The sequence below is a fragment of the Corvus cornix genome, chromosome 1 (assembly GCF_000738735.6).
Source record: "Corvus cornix cornix isolate S_Up_H32 chromosome 1, ASM73873v5, whole genome shotgun sequence".
NCBI classification, from domain to species: domain Eukaryota; kingdom Metazoa; phylum Chordata; class Aves; order Passeriformes; family Corvidae; genus Corvus; species Corvus cornix.
Window position 1 is genome coordinate 2,704,589 of NC_046332.1, and position 27,874 is coordinate 2,732,462.

Genomic DNA, 27,874 nt, shown 5'->3' on the forward strand with positions numbered 1-27,874 from the left:
CTTGTTCCTAAATCTCTAATTAGGCTCAATTTTACAAATTATGTTCTTTAGATAAAAGCTGTGAGATGACTCACATGGACATGAGAAGAATTGTTATGGACATGAGAGAATCCATAGTTTACTCCTCATGAATTTCTGAGTCCCCAGTGCATCTCCTTTATAGATATATAGAAGGTCTTTCCTGGACCTTCTCCAGTGATGTTCAGCAGTCTGTGATGGTTTGAAATTGAAAAATTAATTGACATAAGTGCTATTAAAATGTTTGTTTTTAAAGTTACAACTGCATTTGTAAACAAGAACATCTAAAACTACTTGGGAAATTTTAATCTCTAGTTCTTGGGAAACTTTCCTGTTGTCATTGAGTCATAACACTGATAAAATATTCCAGATGAGTGAGGAGGCTGCCTTGTAAGTCAGTGTTCAGTTGAGGTTTTGGTGTTGGTGTTTATTTTTCTGGTCAAGTCCTGGTTTTAGTTTTGCAATGGCTAAGCCACTGCAGTTGCAAATAATACTTGAGTTGAACAAAAATAGTTTTTAGTTGTATGGAAAGCATCAATATAGTTTATTTTCAACATGCATTCCAGAGTCTTCCCAATTTAGTTGCCAGGTTATCCTGCAGGAGAGCAAAAGAGAAAGCTTAGCAGAAAGTACTTTTTGCTGTAAACTTCTTAATGCTTTTCTTGATATGTGGAAAAGTTGTCTGAACATCTCCCTAGGTATTTTTATGATCAATTTAAATATTTGGTTCTGGCATCTTGCTTGATGTAAGAACATCCTTTGTAATTTAATATGGTTGGGATTAATATTTTCCACTTATCAAAGAGTAAAATCTTTTGGTTTTTATTTCTTTGAAGTGGCTTGTACTAGATTCTAATGTGAAGTGTGCCATAAGTGATGTTTTGGGGGAAAAAAACCCTTATTTTTATTATGGATATCTAGGTTATCTATTTAATAATGATTTTATTGTATTTTTCTTCTTTTTTTCTTTATTTTTCCTTTAAAAAGTGAGAATTAGAAGTCTCATGGATAAATCCATTGTGCGGTTGAGTTTCTGGCTCCCTGGGATCCTTTGGAGAGCTGAATCCCTCTGGCTCTTTCCCAGTTCCCTGACTGTGGTACCAAGCTCTTCTATGGTTGGATAGCAATGGCTTGGACATTAATAGCGGTGTGACTGAATGCCATGTAATGTGATCTGTACTGATGAGTTGTTTCTTTTCTCTGTTTTTGCCTTTTTTTTTTAGATGTGTGAGCATATTCTTAGCACAAGAGATTTGTATGAAATGCAAATGTGCCAGTTGTCCTGGCACTGGCTACCTTACATAACTCCATCAAATGGCCATGATTCAAGAAAAAGCTCTGTTTGTGCAGGTTTTAAGTGCATTTTCAGAAGCCAAAATGGGAAAGTGTTTGTTGTACTGTCGAGAAATCATTCTTTTAACTTGCAGTTGAGATGAATTATAGATTTCCAAACCATGCTGGTACTATTTATCATGCACCATCTGTATTCTTTTCAGCAAGTGTGGTGTGACTCTGGTACTGGTCAGTAGAGGTTTAAAGGCTCTACCTGTGGTAGCTGGGCTTCAAACAGGGATGATTTTTGTGATGTCAGGATCTTGAATTGGCAGCATCCCTGCTTTGGCTCTGACAGGAGCAGCCAAGCAGTTTGTTTTTCCTGGACCTGATAAACATGAGTAGAAGTTGTCAGATTAGAGGTGAGGGAGTGACCCCTCAGGTAAAATAATTTGGTATGGACCAGCTTTAGCAAGCTGGTAATTCTGTGGAACAGGGTTTAGGGCTTGCTGGGGGACAATGTGCTGGAGAGATCCAGCTGGAAGCATGCAGAGTTCATGCCCAAACCATAGCTCTGCGACACCAGGAGAGCACATCTTTCTCAAACCTTGATCAGAAACCAGAGTGGGGCATACTAGGATCCTTTCCTTTGCTCCCAGAGCTAAGAAATAACAGAGAATCTCTGGGCTTCAAGGGGCAAGGAACCCAACATTGATGTGGTTTTGTAGATTCCCATCCTTACAAAGGAGATAATACTCAAGAGCTGGTCAAAGATCCCAGACTTTCCCTGTGTAATTTATGGTGGTCAAGCAGCTTTCTAAGCCACCTCTAACCATAAACACGATTATAACTACTGCAGCATGCCCATATGCTTGCATGAATGCAAAGAGGCTTACAAAAGCAGTATTTTAGCAGTGAACTGTGGGACATTATTTCAGACTTGTGACACTGGAGCTTTGTTCCAGCCTTTGCCACTGCAACTGCACCAAGTGCAAGGTTTTGTTTGTCTCCCAGCTCCTTGCAGAATAAATGTTGCTGGTGCAGGCATTGAAGAATATAATTGTGAAAAGATGGTGCTCATCGTACAAAGATCACTGTGTTTGCCTGCTCTGTACATTACATTTCATTTTCTCCACAGCTTTTTAAGGTGGCCCATGGAAAGGGCTGTAAATGCCAACAGGGCACAGCACCACAGAGCTTCATTTCTGTCACAGAAATGGCATTTTATCAGTTAATCACTGAACATACCCAGAATTGTGTTTGGCATCCGTTTAGGCAGATGTTCAGAATGAAAAGCACATTATGAATGAGATGCCTCTCACTCCATGACCAGCTATGAAAAATGTGTTAATCATTAATGGAGGAAAATGCTGGTTTTTTTATAAATCTGGCAAAGTTAGGATGATGTTTTGGTATTAGGGTATGTACATGTCAGAGTGTGTGTGTGTGTGTGTGTGTGTATGGTATAATTTTAAGATCTGTGGCAGTGCAGTAGCAATAGAGACCTGAGGGGAAAAAGGAAAAAAAAAAATCAAACTTTTTGGGTGGTCTTTTTAATGTATATTCTGTCATTCCTTTCAGCATTAAAGCCTTTTTCTTTTCCCTCAGTGTCACTGAAACCTGACTACACTGTTTGGTGTACTGAATTGGCAGCCTTGCTGCTGTCACAGGTACAGGAGAAACAATGCAGTGCATTTTATCTGCTCACCGGACTACATCAATATAGAATGGATGTCCTCAGGTTTCAGTTTAGTGTGATTCCCTCAGAGTGGTCTAACTGGGAGAAAACTCTGTTTTAATAGCTGAGAATTAGTTGGAACATTCATGCATTTTCCATGAAGTTGTCACCATGTACCTTTTCCCAGGAAGATGATTTTTATGAAGAAAATTAATTTCCAAAAAGCGGCATGCGGTGCAAAAGGTGATTTTTAAAGCAGTGTTTCTGCAGCCTCCTTTGGGGGGAGAGAGCTGCTGATCTGGTTTCTCTGTGGACACTCAGAACACCCCACAACCACACACAGAAGTGGCATCACGCCCCAAGACAAAACTGTGAATATTTCTCCACCCAGAAATGAAATTGTGATGTTCCAGAAGCCTTTGAATGTGTGTTTTACATGGCCTTGCCCCAGCTGACCCTTCAGAGAGCCATGGGGTCTTTCTGGTGTAAATACTTGGTGGAAAATTAAGACCTCAGCTTAAACATCAGAAAACTTGTCATTACGTGAGATGTAAAATATGTGGTGTCAAGAGGTTTGGAGGAGTTTCTGCCACTGTCTGTGAACTGGGGAAAAGCTTTTAACCTCCTCTTTTATTTTAAAGGATGTACAAAAAATACAGTGACAGTTCACAGCTATCATCTTTGGAAGGTGTTCCTTAGAAAGAATTTGAAGGATTTTGATCAGTTCTTTTTATGAAGACATAAAGAAGTAAAAAGTTGTGCCTGTGCTGAACTGTGAGTCTTGTTGAGTTTGCTGGTAAAGGTTTGTATTTTAATACAGAAAAGCTCTGCCTTATCCCCAAGCAAAGCTGAATTCTGGAGTTGAATGAACTGGTCCTGTCATTTTTCAAGTTATTTCTTGGGGGAATGGGTAGTAGTTTTTTTTGTACTTGAGTATAATTTGCAACATTTTATCTGTAAATTTTTAAAAACACATTTCAGCATATTTTTGGAATATGTGTATGATTGAGTGGGTTTCAATAGAATTATTTTTATAAAAGGATAAATTTCTTCTCTTAAAGTTCATCTTCTGGCCACCTGAAGTTTATAAGGCTTTTGCTTTTAAGGGAATATGATGTGAGATAGGATGTAGCCTACCAGCCCAAGTTTTTGCTTTGGAAGCTAAATCTTTGGAGTCCTGGCTGATTTTCTGGATTGCTGCACATTTCGGTAACCTTTCAAAGTGACAAAAAGCAGAAGGCATAGATCCTTTTTGCATCATCTGTGAGAATATCCAATTGGTGGCATTTGACCACGTAAGAGAGTGTAATTCAGTGTATAAAGGCCTAGTAGAGTTAAAATAAATCAAACTACTTCTTGCAAATGTTTATAGATTAACAAGCACCTTAGGCACAAGAAGGATTTTTCACAGATAAACCCTTTCAGTGTTAGGAAAGCCTAAAGCTTTCTGCTAACAAGACAGGACATCTCAGAGGCATCTGAAGGCCTCGTTTCAAAGCTGGGAAAATGAATGAAATTAAGTGTCATGCTCAGAGACTCAGGCTAAAGTCAATGACCATGATGTGCTTGCTTTTGCTGCTGTTGGGTTTGTAGTTATTTATTTGGGAGGCAAAATATTTGGTGCAGTGAGCAAACCAATGCCTTAGGTCCTTTGTTGTGAGGAGATTGATTCCTTCAGCAGTTTATCTCTAATGTTCAATTATTGGCACTTGTCACTTCTGGGAACTCCAATCCTCACCTTTCCCCAAGGACAGAGCATTTGCAAACATCCCAGCTCCACAACAAACTGTTCCCTTTAGCATTCCTGAGGCACTCAAGGGATGCCTGGCTTGGAGAAAAAACATGATTTTCTAAACCCACAAAACTAATTGTGTGGAACAGTTTGGTGCATATTCAGAGATGTTAATGAAGGCACTTTTAGTCCTGAACAAAAGCCCAAGCCCGGAGGAAAGGGGAGGAAACAATAGAATTTTTCAAAGAATATTTGAATAATGAGATCAGTACGAGATTGCACGTTGAAGACACCTTTTAAGCAATTTAGGTACTTAGGCTGAAGAGCTGTTATTAAACCACTGAGGACCTAGAAGTGCAACGTTGCATGAGATTATGTGCAAGGATCATTTCCTGCACTTCATAACTCTTGTCACTTACTGGCAGCGAAGAGAAAGAAACTTTGTTGTGCATGGCTAAAAGTTTGGGCTGATTTATGTGACGTGGGTGCCCAGCTGGCATGATATATGAAAACATCTCTTCTCCTGATGAACTCCATGCTGTTTTGCAAGGGGTTTGATGTATTTTGAGCAGGTTTACAATCTGCCCTGTGACAGTTTCAGTGCCCAATCAGTGGAGATAAATTGGAGATGGCTGGCAGTGAAATCTTAAAAAATGTGCTGACATCCCAGCTGAACCACAGACGTATGATTTGATTGATTTTATTTTGGGGTGGGTTGTTTTTTTTTTTTGGTTCCTGGATGGATGTAGAGAGTTGCTGTCACTTGAGGTCCCTCTGCTTTTTAAGAGCCTCAGGAGATGAGGGTTTTTAATTGATGTATGCAGAAATAAATCAGAGTCCTCCTTTTCACTCAGCACTAATGCTTCTGTTACGAAGTTTGCTGGTTTTCTCTTGCTGGGCAGCTCTTTTGGTGTGGTGTGATCTCAGATGCTGTAATATGCAGTCAGCACTTTCTCATCTGTCTCTCTCTGGTGTTAATTACAAAGCCTTTGCAGCCTGCACCATTGCTTCTTTTCAACTGTGTTTAGTCAGGCTGATTTCTGAAACTAAATAAAGGAGAAGGAACTGAAGAATTAATACTGGCACCTGCCAGTGCTTGAGTTAATGAGCTGTATGAAGGAAAGCCTTGTGAAATTTCCCTTTTTTTTTTCCTTTTTTCTGTTTTAATTACTCTGGTTGTCCTATAGCACCAGTCAGCACTCCAAGTAGTGTTAATTTCCTTGCCACAAGAAATCCCATAAAAAGAGCTACTTCCCTGTGTAGTTTTAACCCTTAGATTTATCCTAACCTCAGATAGAAAGAAGGAGAAAGCCTAAGCATTTCTGCCTCTTAGAAATGCAGGTTTTCACCATGAGATGTTCCTCCACTGCACTGAGCTGGGATCTGTGAAGGCACGAACTTACTCTTCACTTTTTAACTGAATTTTGCAATTTGCAGAGTTTTTCTTTGGTTGTGGTCTTTTTTTTTCTAAAGATGACTTATATTTGAAATCTAATAATGGTTAAATGACACACAGCAAGTTGAGCTGCATTCCTGTCTTGCTGATCACTCACACTGAGTTTTTGTGCAGGGTGGGCAGTAATGGGCAGCAACTCATTACTGCTTCATGCAAGTGAGTGTCTCCCTTCAAAATACCCTTGCCTGGTACATGTAAGCAGCTTTTTGAAAGCCAGAGACCAGCACTGTGTCTGTGAAGCCTTTGATCTTAGATTAAAATAGTGCTCAGCGTGGGAGGGTGAAACTCAGAATGGTGGCCGGAGTTTGGGAACGGTGACATGGGAAACAAGAAATATCAAAAGAGTATTTTGGGCCAGATATTCATCAAATAATGGCTTCATCAATCCGAAGGCCATAAAGACAGAGAAATAGTCTCAAGAGGGTGCTACTTAGGAGAAAAACACCTAATTAATGGAAGATATCAGTATATTAAGAGTGCCAAAATGGCTGTTTATCTGAATTGCCAGCAGGTCCCTGCTAACTCTTCATAAATGTAAAAAAATCCAACTCCCCATTGTAGAATATTTGCCCAACGTTCCCTTTATAGAGGCAGAAAGTACAACTTCCAGACTGACTGTTTCTACAGCTTTAGTTCAGTTATGGTATGAGTACAACAAGATGTTCTTTTTCCCATGCCTGAAAAGTAAAATGCCTCCAATTTTTGGAACATTTGTTCATTTTTTAGTCCCACAAATAAGAAACTGCATAGGAAACAAGCTGTACCTTTGTCATGGGGCAGCATATAATGGCTTTAACACTTCGTTTTTAAAATGGGAATTACATCTTCAGCTTTCTAATAAATTTTTTTAATTGCTGAAGATTGCCCTTCTCTCCTTTGGGAATAGTTGAGTTTTTATCTTTTTTTTTTTTTTTTTTTTTGCTTTGACACTATTTCTTCTTCTGTTTGTGAGAATTGGACACAACGTTCTTATACATTAATGGTTCAAAAATAAACCTCATTTAGTAGTGTTGTCATGTCAGCGTCTTTCTAAAGTACAGTGGTATTGTAATAAGGAATTACAGCATCAAAAGGGAAATTAATTTTCTCTGTCTTTTTTGAGAGTGGTTAATTAAAAGGAAGGAATTTAACTGGTAAAGATTGGATTGTTTGTGATCTAGCTCTAAACAAAGGGCTTGGGGTTGCCTGTGCTGCTACCTTGACACCTTTTTTTAGGATTAACAAAGACATATAAAATAAATAATCAGAGAAAGGGACAGAATTTCTCCTAACTGTCCACAGCCACATAAAATATTTGTGCTATAATTCATGGGACTCTATCACAGCAGTTGTGTTATTCGTAGATTCTTTTTCTCTTGTTTTTATCTAATTTAATACTGGTAGTTAAAACTGAAACATCTCACTGTCCTCTCTGAAAACAGGAATAGTAGGTTGTAGATAAAGCACTGGTCAATCTGAAATCTGCCTTTAAAATCTTTCTCGTTTTTTCCACATATTAATTTTTTTTCAAGGAGTTGAAAGGATCTTATTTATGAGAATATTAGGATTAAAGGACATAATTGAAGGATTTTAACTTTCAGTGGAGTTGCATCACTTGGGCAAAAGGAGGGCCCCTTATCTCTGTGTGGATGCATGAATAGCACCAGTTCAGCATCTGCCACGTCTATTTAAAATAATAATGAATTTAGTCCTTAGGAAAGCAAAAGATTAACAACAACAGCAGCTCTTGCCAGGATTAGAGTAGGGAAGTGCTGCAACAGCGTTTCTCAGCCACTCTGCCAAGACACTTGAGTTTTAGCTGGTAAGAACAAAGCTGTTTGAGCCATTTAAATCCCACTTTGCCAGAGGAGGCTCCCAGGTCCCAGAACACGTGTTCTCAAGATGTGGGTCCTAACCATGGCTCCGTGCTCAGTGCTCACACTGATGGCTGATAGGGAGCAAAGTCTTTATGCTTCTTTGTTTATAATAAATTCATGTCATGGCAAGGGTTGAAAGTAAGATTCAGAGATATTAACGACTTAGAATGAGCTTTTGGAGTAATTTTGCACTTAGGTTTGTGTTATTGCATGATAGTGCTGCTGGTTTGCCACAGTGGCTCTTTGTCACATCCAACCCTGAGTCCTCTGCTTGAAATGATCTCAGAATCTCCTTTGCCAAATCATTACACTATTTGTTTTTAGTAGTTTCCTTTTCATCTTTTAAGATGTTAGCTTTAATTTCTTGACTTACAGGCATTTTTCTCTTGCACTTGCCTCACTTTTTTATGAACACTTCTTAGGCTCTTACGAATAATGTTAAATTTCAGCAGTGTTATTCCTCTGGGTAGCTGTTGAAACCACTTTTAAAAATTGAGACTTTCTACACAGATACAACATTTTGTTTAGTGGCATTTTCTGGAGGCTGTTCTGGTCAGAGTTGGTGTCATTTTTAATATAAACACTGCCCACATGAACTTCACCACCAGGTGCTGGGTAGGTGGACCAAATTCTCCCACTGGATGAAAGATTGGACGTCTGACAAGAACAGTCTTCAACTCAATACCAGGAATGTCACCATCTTCTCCCAAAGACAATGCTATTTTTTAAAGTTTGGAAAGGAATGTAAGATGTTCTGGTTGTAGCTTCACTATTTCTGTTTCACGAAGCAACTTATAATTTTATTATAACTGATCATCTTTCTCTCTCTTGTTCCTTGTAGTCTCTCTTTTTTTAATTTTTTTTTTTTTTTAATTCTCTCATCCATTATGAATCCCAAATTCACCAGCAAACTAAACCAGAGAATGTTGTAACTGTCTTTCTTCCATGCTGGGTCTTAATATTGGAGGCAGAAAATTAGTAGGAAGGATAATGAAGGGATTTCATTGCTTCTTTAGCTTAATTAAACAGCAGATAGCTAAAGGAGATCAACAGACTAATACTGAAAAAGATTGTGTTAACTTTCTCACAGTTAATGTTTAGGATTATAAAACAGTAAACAATGGAATATGTGCGTTCATTTTTCTCACTTTTATAAATTCCCCCAACTAATGTTACTGCATTAATTTATTGATTTTCATATATTTCTCCACATATATATATATATATATATATATATATATGTATGATTAATACAGCGTTAGGAAATCACAGAAAGTTGTTCTGGTGGTATAATTGCACAGGTAAAGGGAAAAGAGGAGCATAATGAGAACACAAATGTGATTTTTTGGTGTGGTTTATTCTGTACTCTAAGGTGCCCAGCTAGGAGAGACCAAATCTGGGAGAGCTGTCACAGGAGAAGAACACTCAATGCTCAGCTAAGAAAGCAAAGTGAAAAGATAGAGAAGTCCTGGGACTCTCTTGTGGAAAGACAATGAGAATGGAAAAATATGACAAGATGGGACTCAACAGTGCTGCCCTAAAATTTGAAAACTAAATAATCAAATCTAATGTAGAATTTGTGTGGGTTTGGCTTCTTTCCAGGGTTTGCTGGGATTTCCCCACAGAAATGTTAGAAATGCCAGAATCAGTCATTTTGCAATAGGTGTTTCAGCAGAGATTTTTATCTGTGTTTGTCAAGAAATCCTGTTGGCTCGTGTCAGTTTCCCTCTTAGATATGCTGCTGTCCATATTAGTGAGAACAGCTTCATTAGGTAAGTGCAAACACATATGGGGACATCATTCTGATTTAAGAAACTCTTGCTTGGATTTAGTGTCTATATTCTTGTTTAGCACATCAGCAAGCTGTCTAGCTTCAGATGAGGTTGTTGTTTGATATTGATTTATTTAAGTTACTGCTACTCTTGTATAGATCCTGGCTTCATTTCAGGGTAATTTGGTTTTAACTGGAATTCACGAAGCAGCTATTTAATATAAGCTGATAGAAATGACTGCTAAGCTAAAGATCTGCAAACCTCCAAATAAAACCTCCAAATAAAACCTCCAAAGACAGACACAGAAAAAGCTCAAAAAGCTTCTTATTATGTGTGTGTTAGAAGTAATGTTTTCAGCTGCTGCAAGGGGTGGGGTGTGTGGGGGGGTGATTTTATCTTATTGCCAACTATAAAAATACAAAGTTTCAGATTAAAGCGTGAAGGTATAACTGAGAAAAATATCAATACACAGAGATTTTTTGCTGAAAGACAAAACCAGACCTTGTCCAGTTACATTGGTGTAATTCTGTGAAACATAGGGACCACCACAGCTGGGGGGCCCTACCAGAATGGATGGGGACAAGTGGTTTTCTAGTCCTGTGTTCTCTTTCTGACAGTGAACAATCCTAGGTGCTTGTTTGTGATCTGCTTTTCTATTTGTGAATATTTAATGATTCAAAAGTATATTATATGGGTTTTAAAGGACCATCCAAGGAGTCCCTGGCCTCTGAGGTGCACCTTAAGGAAGGACCTTGCTGCAGAGCTCCAAAAGAGGGTAGGGAGGGATCTGGAGGGGACTCCCACTCTCTCTCCAGAGGCACGATCAACTTTAACTACTTTTCTCATGCTGCCTGGTTATTTATCATTTATAATCTGATTACGCTCCCTTTCACTGGTGTCACCCCTGGAAACAACCCTTGAATTTTTCCAGAGGAGATGGTTTTTATTTCCCCCGCTTCTTCTTTTATGTTTTCTGTTTTCTTTACCTCTGAACTTAGTCACTGCCTCAGTAGCTGAGGATCTCTTGGACTCAGAGTTGAATCCTTTTTTTCTGTATGTGGGCAACAAAAATGGCCTGTACAGCAACTTTTTAATACCTTTTTCCATTATTCTGTATACTAATTTTACCAGTCTCAAATATATAATTAGAGAGATAAAGCCTACAGATAAAGCCAAGCCCCTACTAATCTCTTTTCACTACTCAAAATTCCTGCAGTCAGAAGCAGGCTACGTAGAAGCAAATGCAATTCCAATTTATTTTAATGGGAATTCAGGATTTTCAGATCATGGCTGATTAAAACTGCTCCTGATACCAATTTGCTGTAAATTATTCTGGCTTTGCATAACCCCCAAACATATTAATTTGCTACTTAAAACTGCTGCTGCCTGCTGCTAACAATTAGATAACCAGGCTGGCACTGCAAGTTTTTCCCCCACTGAACTTGGCAGGGTTTAAGTGGCCCTTTTCTGCCTCACCTCTGGGAGTCCATCCCCAAAGAGCCAATGCTAAATTTAGCGAAAATGAAGACTGAATATTCACATGGATTCTGAACTGCTCATCCAGGCCAACTCTGCTCTTGTAAAGTTGGAACTGTTTCAGGAGCACTTATGAAACTGAGTTATTTTAGTAATCTGGAGTTCACAGAATATTTGGCTGTGAAAATAACATAGTAATTTTTTCCTGTATATTAGGAGGGACATTACTTCAGTATTGCACACAGCTTTTACTTTTTACCTGGACTGTGGTATCTTGGTGCAAATGAATGTTGAGGTAGGAGGCTTATTTGAAAATAACAGAAATTTGATGGATAAGATGCTAATTAAAAATTTTTAGACTCTCCTCCTATTGTTGTTTCATGATTATTTTCTGCTGTTTTCTTTATATCCTTAAATATTTCCTTCCCTCTATTGATGGTCCCATAGAAAATTCAACTTGATATTTGTTCACAGGCTTAATTTTCAAATTGTTTTGGTTGTACAAAGTTTTCCTGGGGCAGAAATTGCCTAATCAAAAGTAGCCCTTTCAAGGGCCACGAGTTTCTTTTTTAGACCTTTTTTCTGTGAAAGTTCTCTGTAAGAAAACCTGAATTAGTCGAAGGGTGGAAAAAAAAAACAGAGAGGCAGCTCCACTGCATCCTTTCCCACCTTTCAGATGCAAGGGGAAAATGGTTTGGGTTTATTTGGTGATTTCTACTGGTACAGCTTCCTTAAAATGGTTGATTATTAGCTATACACAAGGAATCCACCATGGATAAGCATTCCTAATTTCAGAGAGTTTTATTTTCCTTCCTCCTCTACTTTGGAAGTTTTGTGATGTAGTTGCAGAGGTTTGGGATCGTGTTGCCTCAAACTTGTAAACCAGGAGTTGTAGAAGAAAGAAGGGGGTTTTTTAATAGAAAGAAGAGTTGTTTTTTTTAAAATAGAATGCTGTCCTTTATTTTTAGATGAGCCCTAACTCCTATTCTGATTTTGTTGTGCCATAGATGTAAAAGGTGCAGAAATTACTGTAATAAGAATGAGGTAAAAATACCCATATCTTACTGGAGACTTTGGAGAGTGCATGGAACAGGGGGCAGCAGAGATTTTCAGTATTAAATACCAATCTGGGATTTTATAATATGATATAAAAACCTGATATTTTCAAGAGGGTCGAAAGAATTGCTAACAGCAATTTCAATCTTTAAGAAGTCATGTCTGTAAAACCAACTTTCTTTTCAGAGCTGGCATTACTGCAGATATACAAAGACTGATAGGTACAAACCGTCCTACAAGCCACAAGTCTGGAATTTCTGCCCCTGGATGCTAAGCAGCTTAATGTGAAATCTGAATTTTAGATAATTGTTTTGTCCTCTGCAGATTCAGAGTGGAAGAACTGCAGGGTGCACAGGAAGTGCTCCACGTGTCCCTCTGTACTTCTGGGAATTACTCTTCCTTCATGCCCATAATCATCCACTGAGTTTAGAATTTGCTTCTGCAGTTTGGGAGTGAACACCTATTAAGTTGGGTGTGAGTCTCACACTGAATTTATCACAGTAGTATCACTTTTTGAATAACTTCTGAGGGAGTTACCATTGCCACAGATAAATCAAAGCACAAGGAGGGTGCCACCAAGCAGGCAGGGTAATATTTTCCACTTGCAGGGTAACAGGGAGGATTAATCTGATTCAAGCCAAATTTACAAGCATTGCCTCACTTTTTCTAAGCTGGAGCTGTTGGCAGCTGTTAAATCAGTTGTAAGCATTACAGCTCTTAAGTTGCATTATTCATCAAGAATAACAAGCCTGCTTGCTGCTTGCCTCTTTCAGATGCTTGCTGCACACGCATTTAACCCAGTCTTCACTGCAGCCAACAGAAGAAGTGGGAAAAGAGCAAAACGTTCTTTAAGAGTGAATCCTAATGCAGAAGGAAAGGTTTCCTTGTTAGGGAATAGAAAGTGCAAATAAGTGTCCCAGTTCACAGCTGGACCTGAACACAGCAGCTCAGAATTCCTGTCCCAAGTGGCACAGAGCAGCAGAGAAAATTCTGATGGTACTGGAGGAATCTCCCTGTCCTTACCCCTTCCCTTGCACTGCTGGCCATGGCTTGCCCAGACAAGGGTATTATTTATCCCATCAGTGCTGAAGGCAGCCCAGAGGAGGTTCAGTGCACAGCCAATTCATAAGGAGGGACCAAGATAAAACTGAGGGCTGCGTGTGCCATTTCCTTGGCAGCAGGTGGGGATGTGAGTGCTTAATCAGCTGTTGTGGCATGGTGCTGGATCTGCAGGGCCAGGTTTGTAACTGTGGGGAGCTGTCACAGCCCCACTTCATGATGTCAGGGCAGCAGAGCACAGCACTGATGACATTCGTGTTAGTGGGAGATCATTTCAGATTAGCTGGGCTATAATAGGGCATTTTGCTGATGCATTTTGACAGTACCTTCAAAATACAGTTACACTTGCCTACCGTCATCACTTGTTGTGTATTTCTAATCTGACACACAGGACAGGCAGCAAGGAGAGGAGGAGGAAAAAAAGAAGTAAAAGCTTTAGTGACTTACATGGACATTATTACTATTACACTTTAACTGGATTCCTCTGTCTGAAGCACAGAGCCTTATATAGAAGAAAAACTGTACATGGGATGCTCACAGCTGAAATACACCATTATTCTGTGGGTTTGGTGGGGAAATGAGGGCTCATGATCCGCTGAACCATGGCTTTGCAGAAAGACACAGTTTAAGGAACCTCTTCTAGGTTTATCTAACTTCTTCTAGGTTATCCCAAGCTGAATTCTTGTCTGGCTGTGGTACACACTTCATCCCAGCACAGGGCTGGGAGCTTCAGCTGTGGTTGGAAAGCTTATATGGGATCTCACCAATCTGCGAAGCTTTTAGATCAGGTGTACAGTTTGATCCGTCCACCCTGGGCTCTCAGAAATGCACATGGTTAGCAGTGAATGTGAGATGTGTAGCCACTTAGTCAAGGACAAGCCCTTTTCCTGTTCTCCTCTCTCTATTGGCTTTTAAAATGTATTTAGTGAAAAAATATCTCGTTGCTGTGTGTGCTGGAAATCAGTTGTCCCAGTCAAAATTATATCAATAAGCAGGAAATTATGTCTATTTTAATGTTAGTTTTCAAGAACAGACTTTCTTGACTTGATTTATTGAAATTATTTGGGTTTATATGCTATTTTGTACCATTTGTACCAGTTTAATGTGTACAGCATCCTTTCTTCTGGATTCTTTCTTGCTCTTGAGACTCAGCCTACAAAGACGAAAACCTTTCTCATTGTCTTGAGATGTGGTCAGGAAGAGTAAAGCAGATCTTTTAGAAATAGATCTGTGGTCAGAGTTTTGCTAAGCAAAGTAACCAGGTGGAATTTGACTTCCTCGTTTCCAGGATAAAGCACAAAAATTATTTCAGCTCAATTGCAGAGCACATGGCTCACCTCTTAATCAACTCCAAAGAATTCTAGTGGGAGTAGTTGGAAATATTCCTAGTAGGGAAAAAACACCCACCCTACTCTGCATCAGTTGGTCCTGATAGATACAGAATGTCAAATCTCATGGTGGAATCCCTAAATACTTCCATCTTTCAAGGGTTTTGGATGTCCTTTCAGCCTCCTTGGTTTCTGCTTTTGAATGTTAACGCGAGAAGTGGGGGGAAAAAATGAATATAAACCCAATGTTGTAGTCAAATCCATGGTGTTTGCAATATTTATTGTTCCTTCATTCAGAAAATGGCATGATGTCTATATAGTGAAAGCCTTTGTGTAAAGCAGTGCAGAGTCACGAAAGGCATTGCAATGCTGTTTTTTCATTCTTTTCCCCATAAAGTCCAGTGGAATTGCAAGCTGTTAATTGAACATGTGGCCCTTGATGTCAGCACACTATTATTTGTTAGAGAAAGCACAGGGAACAATAATGCAAATGTAGTTTCCTGTCCCTTCTGATGAATTTTCTGCGTTGAGAAGTGAATTCTGTTGGAGAATATTGAGTTCTTGTTTCTGTTACTGATTGTAAGGAAGGATTTCATTCTGTAGCAAATACCCTGTAAAATGCAATACATCAGATTCTTTGTTTTCCAAACAGCTGAGGTTCTGTCCCCCTTGGATTCACACAGGTAGCAGGCAAGTGAATAAAAATGCTGACCTGTGGGATTTTTTTAAAATTTACATTTAATTGGGTTTTTGTTCAGTGGATAATTGCTTACCCTGCAAAGCCAGACATTTTTAATACATGCATACAAAATGAATGTTAAGTGATTAAGAATTTTCTTTAAAAAAGGAAAAATACCAAGGAAGAAGAGGCAAAAGCTAAAGCACACCATGTAGAAATGCACTTGAGTGTTCAGATAGTTTTGCAAAAGCCTTTCTTTTCAGCTGTGAGAAGATAGTCAGCTCACAGATGCCTCCAGGGGCTGTAACTGTTTAATTCTCAGGCTTTCTGCTGGAGGGATGAAAATACAGTCAGTGAAAAAGGACGTGAAGACAAGAGGATGTTCTGACAACAATGAAGCCATAATGTTTTGGGTCGTCTGTTTAAAGCTCTTCTTTAGCAATCACTGAAACCTCTGCACATGACAATATCTGTTTATATGTTTAATGGCTTTACATAAAATCATCCTCCTTTTTCCAGTGCCAGGTCTTTTTCCGTCTTTGTTCTTATGGAAACATCCAACAAATTTAGCAATTCTGACAGCATGGAGACATTTGAAGCGTGCATATTCCAGTATACCTGGAATATATATATTTGTGTGGTCTGGACACACTTTATGCTGTGAATCATATGACAAGAGGGGGAGAAATGGGATTTTGCTTTAGAAGTGTGGCTAAAATACTTTTATGGATGCAGCCATTAAGTGGCATTAACAGCATCCCTAGCAAAGCAGTGGCTGTTTCCTGTACACTGCTACAAATTACAGCCATTTTTTGATACACTAAATTAGATCCCAGACTTAATGACAGTGCCTTAAACCTTAGGGATTTTTTCCTACGGGTTTAAGTGCTTGCCATTGCAGCACCATTTCTCTTCTTAAGAGCTTCCCTTTCCCAGCACCAGTTCTCAGTGAATTCAAGAAGTGATATGTCAGTGGTTGGCAGTGACAGTAGCATTGAATGAGGCATAGGCACACAATTCTAGCTTCAATTTTAGCTTTTCAGCTCCTGTTCATGTCAATGCTTAAAAATGTGAACTTTGGGTTTGGTAGGGGTTTTTTGTTTTGGTTTGTTTTTTTTTTTTGGGTGGGTGGGTGGGTTTTAGAAGGGAGGACAGTAAAGTATTTCCAGTGTTTGCTTCCTGAACTTTATGTGCCTCTGGCCATATCTTGCGTCCAGTGGTTGAATTCAAAAATACGTTAAAATTGGGGAAAAGAACTAACTCTGAGGTATGAGAAAGTAGTGAGGGTTTGTGAAAAATGAATGTATAGATTCTAGTCGCTGGCCGTTAACTGGGCCTTTTTGTTCTTATTTTATCAGCATCTGGTATATTTAGTGTTAAAAAACTGCCATATTTAAGCCCAGCTGACAGCTAAGCCACTCACTCCCTCTTCCCTCATGGGATGTGGGAGGGAATCAAAGGAGCAAAGTGAGAAAACTTGTGAGTTGAGAGAAAGTTTAATAGGGAAAACAAAAACTACACACAAGGAAAACAAAACAAGGAGTTGATTCCCCACTCCCTGTCAGCAGGCAGGTGTTCAACCATCCCCAGGAAAGTTGGGATGGAATATCCCTTTGGCCAGACTGGGTCAGCTGTCCCAGATGTGTCCCCTCCCAATTCCTTGTGCACCCCCAGGTCACTCACTGGTGGGATGAGAGGCAGAAAAGACCTTGACACTTTGTAAGTTCTACTCAGCAGTAAAAAATAAAAACTTTGCTGAATTATCAACACTGTTTTCAGCACAAATCAAAAACACAGCCCCACAGCAGCTACTATGAAGAAAATTAATCCTAGCCCAGCCAAGAGCAGCATAAAAATAGGCTGTCTAATTTTTATGTCAGTGGGCTGCTTGTGACAGGTACCAAATTAACAGCCAAGAAACCAAAGTCCTCTCTGTTTTACCAAAATAAATAAGTTCAGCAAGGGTGTAAGCAACACAAGCTTCCCCCTCACTGCTCGAGCAATGTGCCTCAACCTCGACCTGAGAGCACACCTCTGAGGGAAAAGGTGTTTGTTAAATTTCTTTTCCAATTAATTTGACAGCTCTGCTGAGACTCCTAACAAAAGTACTAATTCATGCAAATTGCAGTAGTGGACTTGTGTCATCGGGGAGCTGGGCTGAGCTCTCTGAAACATCACACGAGCCACCAGGCAGCATTTTGATTAGGAGGTGACACTGGAGTTGGATCCTATTCTGCATTAATTTTCTCATAGGGACAGCAGCAGACTCCTGTATGTGCTAGCAGAGGTGGAAAGTTGCGAAAGAACATTCAGCCTGAGTAAATGCATCATCATCTTCCCTCCACCCCTGAGAGAAAATTTATACCTTTTATATGTCTGAATTAACTGTTTTGACTTGGAATATGTGCACTGACACACTGGGGGAGATGTTCCATGGATTGCTCAAAATAAAAAACAAAACAAACCAAAACAAAGGCCCAGATGTGTTAGAGACCAAGATATAAAATGTAGTCCAATATATAAATCAATTGGTTTCATCAGACATGTTATGGCAAGAATAAGAGCATTTTCCACGGGATAAATGACAGTGTAGAAACAGAGATGGGTATGATCAAAGGATCAGAAGGTATTCCTGTAAAAGCTGATTGAAAAGTTTGTATTTGTTCATCACAGAGAAGATGAGTTCATGATAGATCTTTGTAAGATGAGGAACGGCTTAGAGAGGGCACATCAGGAGCAGCTGGTCTTCCTGTCGTGTAATAGAAACCAAGGGTACATTGATTTGGCTAAAAACCTAACAAATTTGAAGGTAAAATGAAGGAAAGATTAATTTTTTTGCTTCACATCAACTACTTAGACAGGAGCAGAATGCACTGAGACCAATAATTTGCAAAAAAACCCCAGACATTGGGTAGTCTACATGAAGGACAGTACAATGAAGGTTAACATAATTAACTTTGTTAAAAAAATAAATTAGCAGCTAAATCTAACCTCATGTTTCCAGGTTTTTGAAATAACATCTGGGTTGTAGGTGTGAGGGTGAAATAGTGAGGGGTGGCAAATGGTGATTCCCTCTTGGCCTTCCTCTTGCACTTCCGCGTGGTCTTACTGTTAGATGCAAGATGGGTTCTGGATCTGCATGGAAATTAATTTCTTCTTCTTTATTTATAGTACCTTTCCTGTTCTGAACCTGCTCACCTGGCCTGCTTCGGGCACAGGGAAACTACATAAACACCCCCAAGTTAGGAAAGGTGGTTTGTTAATCATTAGCTAAATCTAGCCCATGAGGATTACCAGGCACTGTCTTGATTTTTCCATTGGGCTGGAGAGCAAACACCTTATCACGAGCTGGCAGCCTGTGGGACAGAGACTGCCAGGTCTGTTTGCTTTACTCTGGGGGGATTGGTTGTTCTTGTTTTGATTTTTCTTTAGAGTTCTGACATAGAGGTGGGAGGTTGAGCAAAGACTAAACCTGACCATTGCCATCGTTAATCCCTTTGTGGCAGTCTCGGCCTGAATTAATTTTTATTTAAAATTTACTGTCTGAGGCTATCACAATCCTATGTCTGGTTTGCCTTTGAGGAGTTCATAGTGTAAGTTCAGCTCAGGGAAAAAGCATTTCTTTGCTTTTTATCCTTGCCAACTGAGCATTTAAAATTCTTCATGCGTCTATTTGTACAACCTTTCCTTTTTCCTGTTTAAGTTGGTTCTGGTGGGTTTTTCTCTAGTATTTCTTTACTTTAGATTTTAAATTACAATGCTTCTTGAATTAGCAAGTTATTTTTCATCTATCTGTGGATTAAATCAAGTTTTTTGAAAAAGAACAAAACATGAAATTGCTTTGTTTGAAAAAATGATAGCATAATATATCTCAGAGTGTCCAGGTTTTGAGTTTAGGAACCCTCTTGTTTAGGGAAAGAGAAAGCTAGTGCTTATAAACATGGGTTTATTAAATTCCTGATTTAAATACTTGTTGAAGTAGAATTTCTTTCACCCAAAGCTGACTGCAGAGAAACCTCAATGCCTCACACATTTTGAAACCAGGCGCCCACAAGCGAGAACCTCTTTGCTGTAAAGCTGTTTTAGACCCGCTATCTTTGATACTGCACTTTAAACAACATTGCTGGCAGCAACCCTGGCTGTAATGCACTGCACAAAAAGAGATAGAGAAGCCCTGCAAGGCACAACGTGCAGCTATTATAGACTGTGGTTGAAAGGTGCAGTGTTATTCCCTCAGGACAACGCTATCTCTTATGTACATATAATTAATATGTCTGCCAGTAACAGTTATTAAACAAAGAACAGGAATTGTTTCTGCTGAATGACTTGACCTGGGAGTAAAGCCAATTTAAAAAGCATCTGATTAAAATATGTTAAGGTCACAGATCACTATAAAATAGGAAGCGGGGAGGAAAAAGCAGAAATTTACTCATGAGGAAGATTAAATACTACTGATTTTTTTTTTTCTTGTGCTAGCAGCAGCTTTCAGGTGTAAAAAATGAAAAGTGCTCATTCTAAAGCGTATTTTTCTAGAGACATTTCATTTTCATATTGCACTGAATCCTTGCCCCCTGCATATCCCACAGGTGATGTAAGAATACAAATACTAAGAACATTTTTAAGTTTTTATTTCTTCCACAGACAGAATGGAATCCTACAGGCAAGGAGAGAAAGTCAATATCCTTACTTCTTTCTGGGGATATTCTTACAGTAGTGGCAACAGGGTCCAATCACAACAAGAGCTTTTAACCCTCATTAGAGCCTTTCTCAGTCTTATTTGCCTCTTCCCTCAGGTCCCAGCACCACAGCCTTTCACAGAGAAAGCCTGCTCTGCATGTACAGCAATAGCATTTAGTTTTGAGAGCTGCTCACTGAAGTGGTGTCTTTTTATTCAGATCTGACGACAAAAAGTGTGCCTGAAGTTCAATGGAAATATGAATCAGAAATACTCTGTAATTTTTAGAAGCCTTTTTGGGCTGAGTTGGTATTCAAGAACTTACATAGAGGCTCAGGAGAGAGGGAGGATGACACAGACCTATAAAATGCTATAGATTATGTGGCTTTTCAGTACTAATAAACAGTGAGAGCTGCCGAAAGGTGGTTTCATTGTTGTGAGGGATTTTGAAGGAAGCCTGCATTATGAAGTGTTGTTTGCTGGTGAATGGGGTGCCATAGTGAACAAGGAAAGAGCTGTGTAAACACTTTTGAAAGGAGCTGGAGAACAGTTCAAAGATGCCAGGCTGTGTGTGGGCGTCGAGGTGAGCCAGTCAGTAGCATTTGAAGGAAAGATGCATTGCAGTGTTAGGTGGTAAGTTGGACTTGATGGTCTCAGAGGTCTTTTCCAACCTATTTGATTCTGTGATTCCCTTCGCAACATACCTTCCCAGCTGAAGGTCATCCTGTGGCCTCAGGTCCAGCTTCAGGACCTCTGCTGCTGCTCAGGTGACATTGGGAATAGTTTGTAATGCCTCTCTAAGAGTGACCACTTCCATGGGGAATGTTTCCCTGTCCTCTCAGCAGGGCACAGGAGGAATGCCCAGAGTTTCTCTCACCTGTCTCGTTAATGCACACTCTGAAGAGGTGTTGTCTGTGAGCTGTACAGGTTTGTGACTGAATTCCCTTCTTTTCTAAATGCTGTGGCTTAATGCCACCGTGCCATTTCACCCCTGGGCTGTTCTAATGAGGAGCAGAGGAACAAAGGCAGGGACCAATCAATTGGTGGGTGCTGGACACCCGATGTGGTTCCACTTCCAGCATGTTGTGGTGCTCCAGTCTTGCCTCAAAACACAAAAAGCAGAGCTCCTGCAGGGCTGGGGAGTGCCAGGCAGTTTGCAAATGAAGTTTCTGTGACCTTGTGCAGGGAGATGGGCCCTGTCAAGCCTGGAGTGCTGGGGCTGGGACGTCACCAGTGCAGGCTCCTGTCGTTCCTCGGTGTTTACAGCTGGGAATTGGTGAGATTGCTCTGCATGCAGGGGGCTGCAGGACCTGAATACTAAAATGCTCCTATTTACTAACAGATTTATGTTTTAATTTAAAATTAATTCCAATTTAAATTAATAATTTAACCCTTAATTAGGACCATGTTTTCATCTCAAGCCGATTACTCAAGCTGAGGCAAAATTCACTTTGCTGTAGAAAAGACAGTCACATTTCTTTAATCAGTAGCTACCACAGATTGTTACATACATTTGTTTTCCTCTCACTGAATTAACTTTCCCTGCTCTCTGTCAGCAGTTATAGCTTAAGGAAGTTCATTTTTGTTCAAGGACAAGGACAACCAGAGTCCTGAAATTCTTACCAGCAGGTGACTCAACAAAGTCACCTTGGCCTCACACTCAGATAAAAGAGACGGAAATCAGACTAAATACAGTTTTGAAATGCTGCAGTTGGGAGTTATCACAGGAATCACCAGGGCCAACAGGCTTGAGGAGAGCTTCCTAAAAAAGCAAAACCAGACAGTCTTGCTGTTCACTTTATATCATTTATGAGGAAATTTCCGAAGTTTCCTTTTCTCACTTTTAGTGTTCTAAGAGGTTTTTCTTCCTGGGCCATTGCATCTCCTTCCTTCTGCATTGCTCCCCATTGTGAGGGAAAGAAAAAATTCTTAGTTTTTGGAAGAAATTGCTGAGAAAAAGCCACTGCTGTTCACAGCTGGTTTCCATGCTAAAAGTAGATTCTGTGAAGACTTCATATACTAATTCATATGGTTTTTTTCAGCCTAACTGAAACTAAAGCCATGCTACTTGCCACAAAAAAGCCAAACCTTCTTCTATCAGTACATGTAATCCAATTTGTCTGACAGAGAAATTAATGCATTTTGAAGTAACAACTGTATATTTTCTCTCTTATATATCAGAATTAAAAAATTACTAGGAAAGGAATAATTATAGCAAGTACATCGACAACATTTTTCATTGGCACCTCCAGTTCTGAGCTTCAGTTTCAAGTGTAAATGCTTTTTTTTTTCCTTGGGGCTGCAGTTGTGAATAATCTTAAATTGGTCTGACAGACAAAGACAGAAAGTGCAATTCAACCTGAGGGGAAGACATGAGATTGGGATGCCCTTGCTAGGGCATATTGGGACAGCAGGAATCTCGCTGGCTCACACCTTCACTCTGACCATCACCACCTTTTCTTAAATGTGGTCCATGAGTTTTCACCTGAGGGATGAAAGAGACATTGATTAATAGAGCAGTTTCTCTTCTTCACCTCTCTGAATCTGCCTACTTCTTGTGCAAGCTTGTTTACTTATGTTACATTTGTTGCTTTATTAAATTAGTGGTGGTAGGGTTCTTTTTGATCATGACATTAAACTAGCATATAGATTTATTAAAAAATTCTACTGTACAGAACCATAAATACGTGTTTGCCTCATGTGTGACTGCCCATAAAGGTAAAGGTGTCTCTTCAAGGTGGTTAAACAAAATCATCAGAGTTTAATATCTGGAAACAGGTCCCCATGGGAAGTTTTGATGCAAGTTTTCTGTGTTAATTAGGCAGATGAAGTGTGATGTTCATTCCTTACTGTCTTTGCTTAGTTATTAGTGCTGGTAAGAACAGTCTTGGCATCCATTCTTTTCTGCCTGGCTTGTTGTCTTAGGGCTGGGAACAGAGGCAGGGAAATCACTGGAATTTCCTCTGTCACCCAGAGGGCCACCAAAGGGGCCTGCTCAAGGTACCTCATGGGGCAGCACGTGGGAGGGAATGGGTTTTGAGTTGTAAAAGGCTGCAAAATCAACAGCCAAACAAAAAAAGCCAGTTGTTTCCTGCTGCATTTCCTCCTAGTGGAAGGGAGTAAGAGGGACTTTGGTTTCCCTTATTTCCTCAAGTTGAATGGGAATCCCCAAACACCCTTGGCAGCCTTTGAGGACAGGGGATCACCAGAAATGCCAGCTGAGGGCGGACAGGCCGTGCCAGGTCGGGCGGGTCAGTGTTGGTCACACAAGGTCATTTTTGGCAATTCTGCTGTAACAGATTCCCTGCTGGGCTGCTGCCCCAGGGGCTCAGACTTGGGATTGCCTCCTCAGGGCTTGCAGGAGAAAACTTGGAGCAGGAGCTGTCTTTCCCAGCTGCTTTGCTGTAGCCTGGAAGTCAGAGGGAGCCGCTGCAGCCAAGTGCTTCTGTTTGCCAGGGCTGGGAAGTGCTGAAGGGTGGCTGAGATTGGCACTTCCCTGTGAAACCTGTGCTCCTCCTGCTGTGTGCAGTGCAGTGGGAGGAGGCCTTCCCTTATTAAGATGTTTCAGAGAAGAGCAGAGTAGCTGTTCTCTCACTATTCACCAGAGTGTTTCACTCAGGTGTTTGGCACCAGGAGTTAACCAGGCAAGGGTTTTGGTGATGGACAATAACAGTCCCTCCCTCCTCCATCACTTACAGAGATGCTGGAATGTTTATTCAGACTTTGTTCCACCTCAGGCTGCTCATCTAAAGACTTTGCTATTTTGGCAGTGCACGAATGAACACAAAAAGACCGCACAGTTTAGTATCTCAGATTTTAGACTATTTATGAATCAATTTGTGTCCACAAGCAAAACTGAGAAGTGTGTCCCTGGTTAGGCTTATCTCAAGAGTGGTGAAGCCATTCCTTTTGCTTCAAAGAAGCATTTAATTCTGTGACAGGTCTCAGGCAATTTTATCTAAGCTTAACCTAGGCTCCAGACATAAAATAGGGCATGTTTTCCTTTGTATTACCCTTCTTTTTAACATTATATTTGTAATGAGAATATCCTGGGGTTTTCCTAATGTGCTTGGGAGTTGGGGCAGTGTTTGCTGAGGAACCAAATTGCAGCAAAAGGTGAATGTGTTCTAAAATGTGGTCCTTTTCTTTTATGTTGAATTAATACAAAAATATCCTTCTTATACACATCACACAAGTTCCTGATAGTATCAGAAGGCGCTCATTGTCGTGATCATTCAAAATTGGATGAAATCTTTCCCTGTTCAGTTTATTTACTTGGTTTTGGCTTGCTTAGCCCTCACCTGATGAACTGAAGAGGCATAGTTTACAATCAGTGTGCCCTTGTAAGCAAATGTTAGCAGTAGGGAGAGGATAAAGTTAGTTTCCTGTTCAGGATAGGGCCAATGTTTTGGCAAATTAAGTAGAAGAGAAGAAAAAGGAGTGAAGTTCTCAAAATGGAGCATAGAAAATGTTTCTTCTTAGTGGTGCAATACGCTGTTTTGTTTTCCAGGCAAAATTAAATGCAAATCCAAGCTGATGCAAGAACTCCATTCTACCATGAGGTTTTATTTCTGTCAGCTCTCATTATGAGAAAAAATTGCAAATTTAGACCATAAATGTCTGCAAACTGTGATCCACATATGGGTAGGTTCCAGGGCAGTAGTCACATGTTAAAACCAAGATGTCCATGGAATTTAAAACTCTATCTCTGTTGCTTTGCAGCCTGTCGAGCTGGGTTCTACAAAGCCTCTGCTGGCAATGTGAAGTGTGCCAAATGCCCCCCTCACAGCTCCACCTATGAAGATGCATCTCTGAACTGCAGGTGTGAAAAGAATTACTTTCGCTCTGAGAAAGACCCTCCATCCATGGCTTGCACCAGTGAGTAGCATCATTCTGCTCGGGGCTGTCATTCTTGCTCCTCCATCTGTACCTCCACAACAGCTCGCTTGCTTGCTTCCTCTCATGCCCCACTGCAGTCAGCCATCCACTGCCTCACGTGTCTTCTTGAGTGTTGGACAGGCTGCTAAAAATTGGTGGGCTGGGTTTGTGTCTGTTTTCATTTTCTCCTTCTTGTTCCCTGTCAGACTCGAGAAGGAGAAATAGGATTTTTATATTGCTACCAGTACTTCCAGCCCTCAATCCTGAACTGCACCCTGAGGGGACTCTCTTTTTATAAGAAAACATGGTCCTTGATAGCCTAGGTCTGTAATCTAGTGAAATATTTCAGGAGTCTCCACAGGAAATAACCAGAAGAGTTTGGTTATTGATGCTTTTTACTTTTATACTTCTGTGCCCTTGTTACTCCCATTTTGGAGCCTCCTTAGGGAGAAAATCTCATTCCCCTGATTTCCCGTTTCCTTTCACAGGACCACCATCTGCCCCAAGAAATGTGATCTCTAACATCAACGAGACCTCTGTTATCCTGGACTGGAGCTGGCCTCTGGACACTGGAGGCAGGAAAGATGTCACCTTCAACATCATTTGCAAGAAATGTGGAGGGAACACCAAGATGTGCGAGCCTTGCAGCGACAACGTGCGGTTCCTGCCGCGGCAGAGCGGGCTCACCAACACCACGGTGACAGTGGTGGACCTTCTGGCACACACCAACTACACCTTCGAGATCGATGCAGTCAACGGGGTGTCTGACTTGAGCACCCTCTCCAGACAATTTGCTGCTGTCAGCATCACAACTAATCAGGCTGGTGAGTCTCTTTCTGCTCACCCTTCCTTTGTTCGAAGCTACTGAGTTTTGTGTACCTTTGTTTCCTCTCCCTGCCTTGCAGAATTTACTCTGTGCTGGGGTAACTAATTGAGTTGAATATTCCTATAAAAGTAAAAGCAGAAGCAAACCCAGTGCGTGTTTCTGTCAAAGAACCTGGCAGCGTGACTGTTATGATTAACTCCCAGTTCCCAGTTAATAGTCTCTAATAGCAGGCTCACATGATTCCTTAGCCAGAATGTGTTTTATTAATAAAACCAGATTTTAATAAAACACTCATTTCAATAATCTCCAACGTAAATTACTGTAGTAATCTTAGTGATTAATTTTGATTAAACAGACGTGAAAAAAGGCTTTGATGTTAGACACATAAAAAGCTAACATTAAATTAGAGAGGTTTAAAACACAGCTTTTTTTTTTCTCTCCTTTACAAGTTGTCTCACCAACTCTGAATTATTGCCAGCATGATGGGGATGTGGAGCTGAATACTGAATTAGATCACGGTGTCACAGTTGATGGGGTACAAAAGGACCTCTCTGCTTCTGTGGAGACTTATTAAAGCCTCTGAGGCCCTGCATGAGCACGGCAGTGTGCCCTGACTGTTGGATCAGAGCCTTTGTCATCGCTGCACTGTTCTGCCATTTGCTTCTCATTTGACATGGCTCCATTTATCTAAAAGTTGTGAAGAATCTAGAAAATCTAGGCTCTTCCCTGGCATTTGGTTAGGTGTAACTTTTTTTAGGAGCAGTGCTTGCCAGTGAAGAGAGAGACTAGATGCTGAAATTTCTGTCGTTGTGCTCCATGCAGCCTCCATCAGGAAGCTTGGTACTGAAAACATGCATGAGTTCAGTAAGCCTTCTCCCACGTCTTCCCATCCCACACCATGTCCCCAAAATACTTCCATTTCTGTCTTCCTTAAATCACTGGCAAGTTAACATTGTTCTAAGTAGGCATCCTCCTGGTGGGCTATGTTATTGCAATGTTTTTCACTGTAGAGGATGTATGTTTTCTCCTTAAATCACAGATCAGCTGTAGTGGGAGGCATAAAAATGTGAGAGCAGGCTATTTCCTGACACCAGTCACTACATTTCCAAATGCTCTCTGGGGCTGTCTAACTGTGCAGTAGGCAGACAGAGGTGAATCTACCCAATTCAGCTCTGGAACCTGAATTTTATGTCCATTCAATTTGTTACTGTTATAGTTTATTGTTTTGGATATTTGAGCATCCTTGTTGAGTTGCCCTCTTTTCTTCTCTTTCTTCTCTCAGAGATGTTGCCTTTCAGCCTGTTCATCACCACAGCAGTTAGAAATCACCTGGGGATGGTCCAAAAAATGAACTGTCCAGGATCAGGGAAGTTCTTTCTCTGCAGAGGCCTCCTGCTTTGCAGTGTGCTTCCCCAGGGCCCAGAGCCGCTGCCTTTGCACTGCAAGGTGGATTTTGATTTTGTTGTGGAACACACAGTGCCTGGGATGTACTGGCAAAGTCGAAGGATTTCTGGCAATAGCAGCTCTGTTTATTGCAACCCACGGGCAGCTTAAGCAGTTTGTTTATTTTCTACTTTCGTGCATAGCCCATTTTTTCTGTAAGTACATTTAGGTGATGTGGGTTAGTACAGGCTTAATTGTGCTATCTCTTGATCATGCCAATTGGTTTACTGTGTTAAAATTCCCTTAGAAACTCTGCAAGTTCCTAAAATTAGACTTCAGTTATGTATGTAAGCTGTCTCTTAAAGTATAATTACAAAAATGCAATTTGTCTTGCATTCCCTGACTGGTCAGATCACAAAAGGGATATATCAGAAGCACATTTTTAGCTCTGTAAGGTCTAGAATGCTGTCCCAAGACAGCTTTTCTACATTAATTTCCCTGTACCGTATCCAAATGGGTCTGGGTTGCTGTGAAGGGTCACAAGTCCAGGTTAGACCAGAGGGGCCATGAGGCAGAGCAAGCACAATGAGCAAAATGAAAACCCTGTAGAGGGTAGGTGGGAACAAGGGGGTCAAGTCTGTGACCCTCTTTTTGTGACATTTTCCTGGCTAGAGCAGCTGTTCCACGTCAATCTGAATATTTTGTCTCAAAACCCCAACTTTCCATGTGC

General features: G+C 40.4%; 1 protein-coding gene across 6 annotated transcripts in view; it reads left to right on the top strand.

The window, feature by feature from the left end:
* The window catches only part of EPHA3 (EPH receptor A3), a 186,124-nt gene that overhangs the window by 98,389 nt on the left and 59,861 nt on the right, over positions 1-27,874 (top strand). For all 6 annotated transcript variants that reach the window (XM_019285940.3, XM_039555072.1, XM_039555043.1 and 3 more), the window contains exons 4-5: positions 24,780-24,935; positions 25,424-25,759. In XM_019285940.3, coding sequence (XP_019141485.1) covers positions 24,780-24,935; positions 25,424-25,759 — 492 coding nt within the window. The remainder of the gene's footprint in view (positions 1-24,779; positions 24,936-25,423; positions 25,760-27,874) is intronic.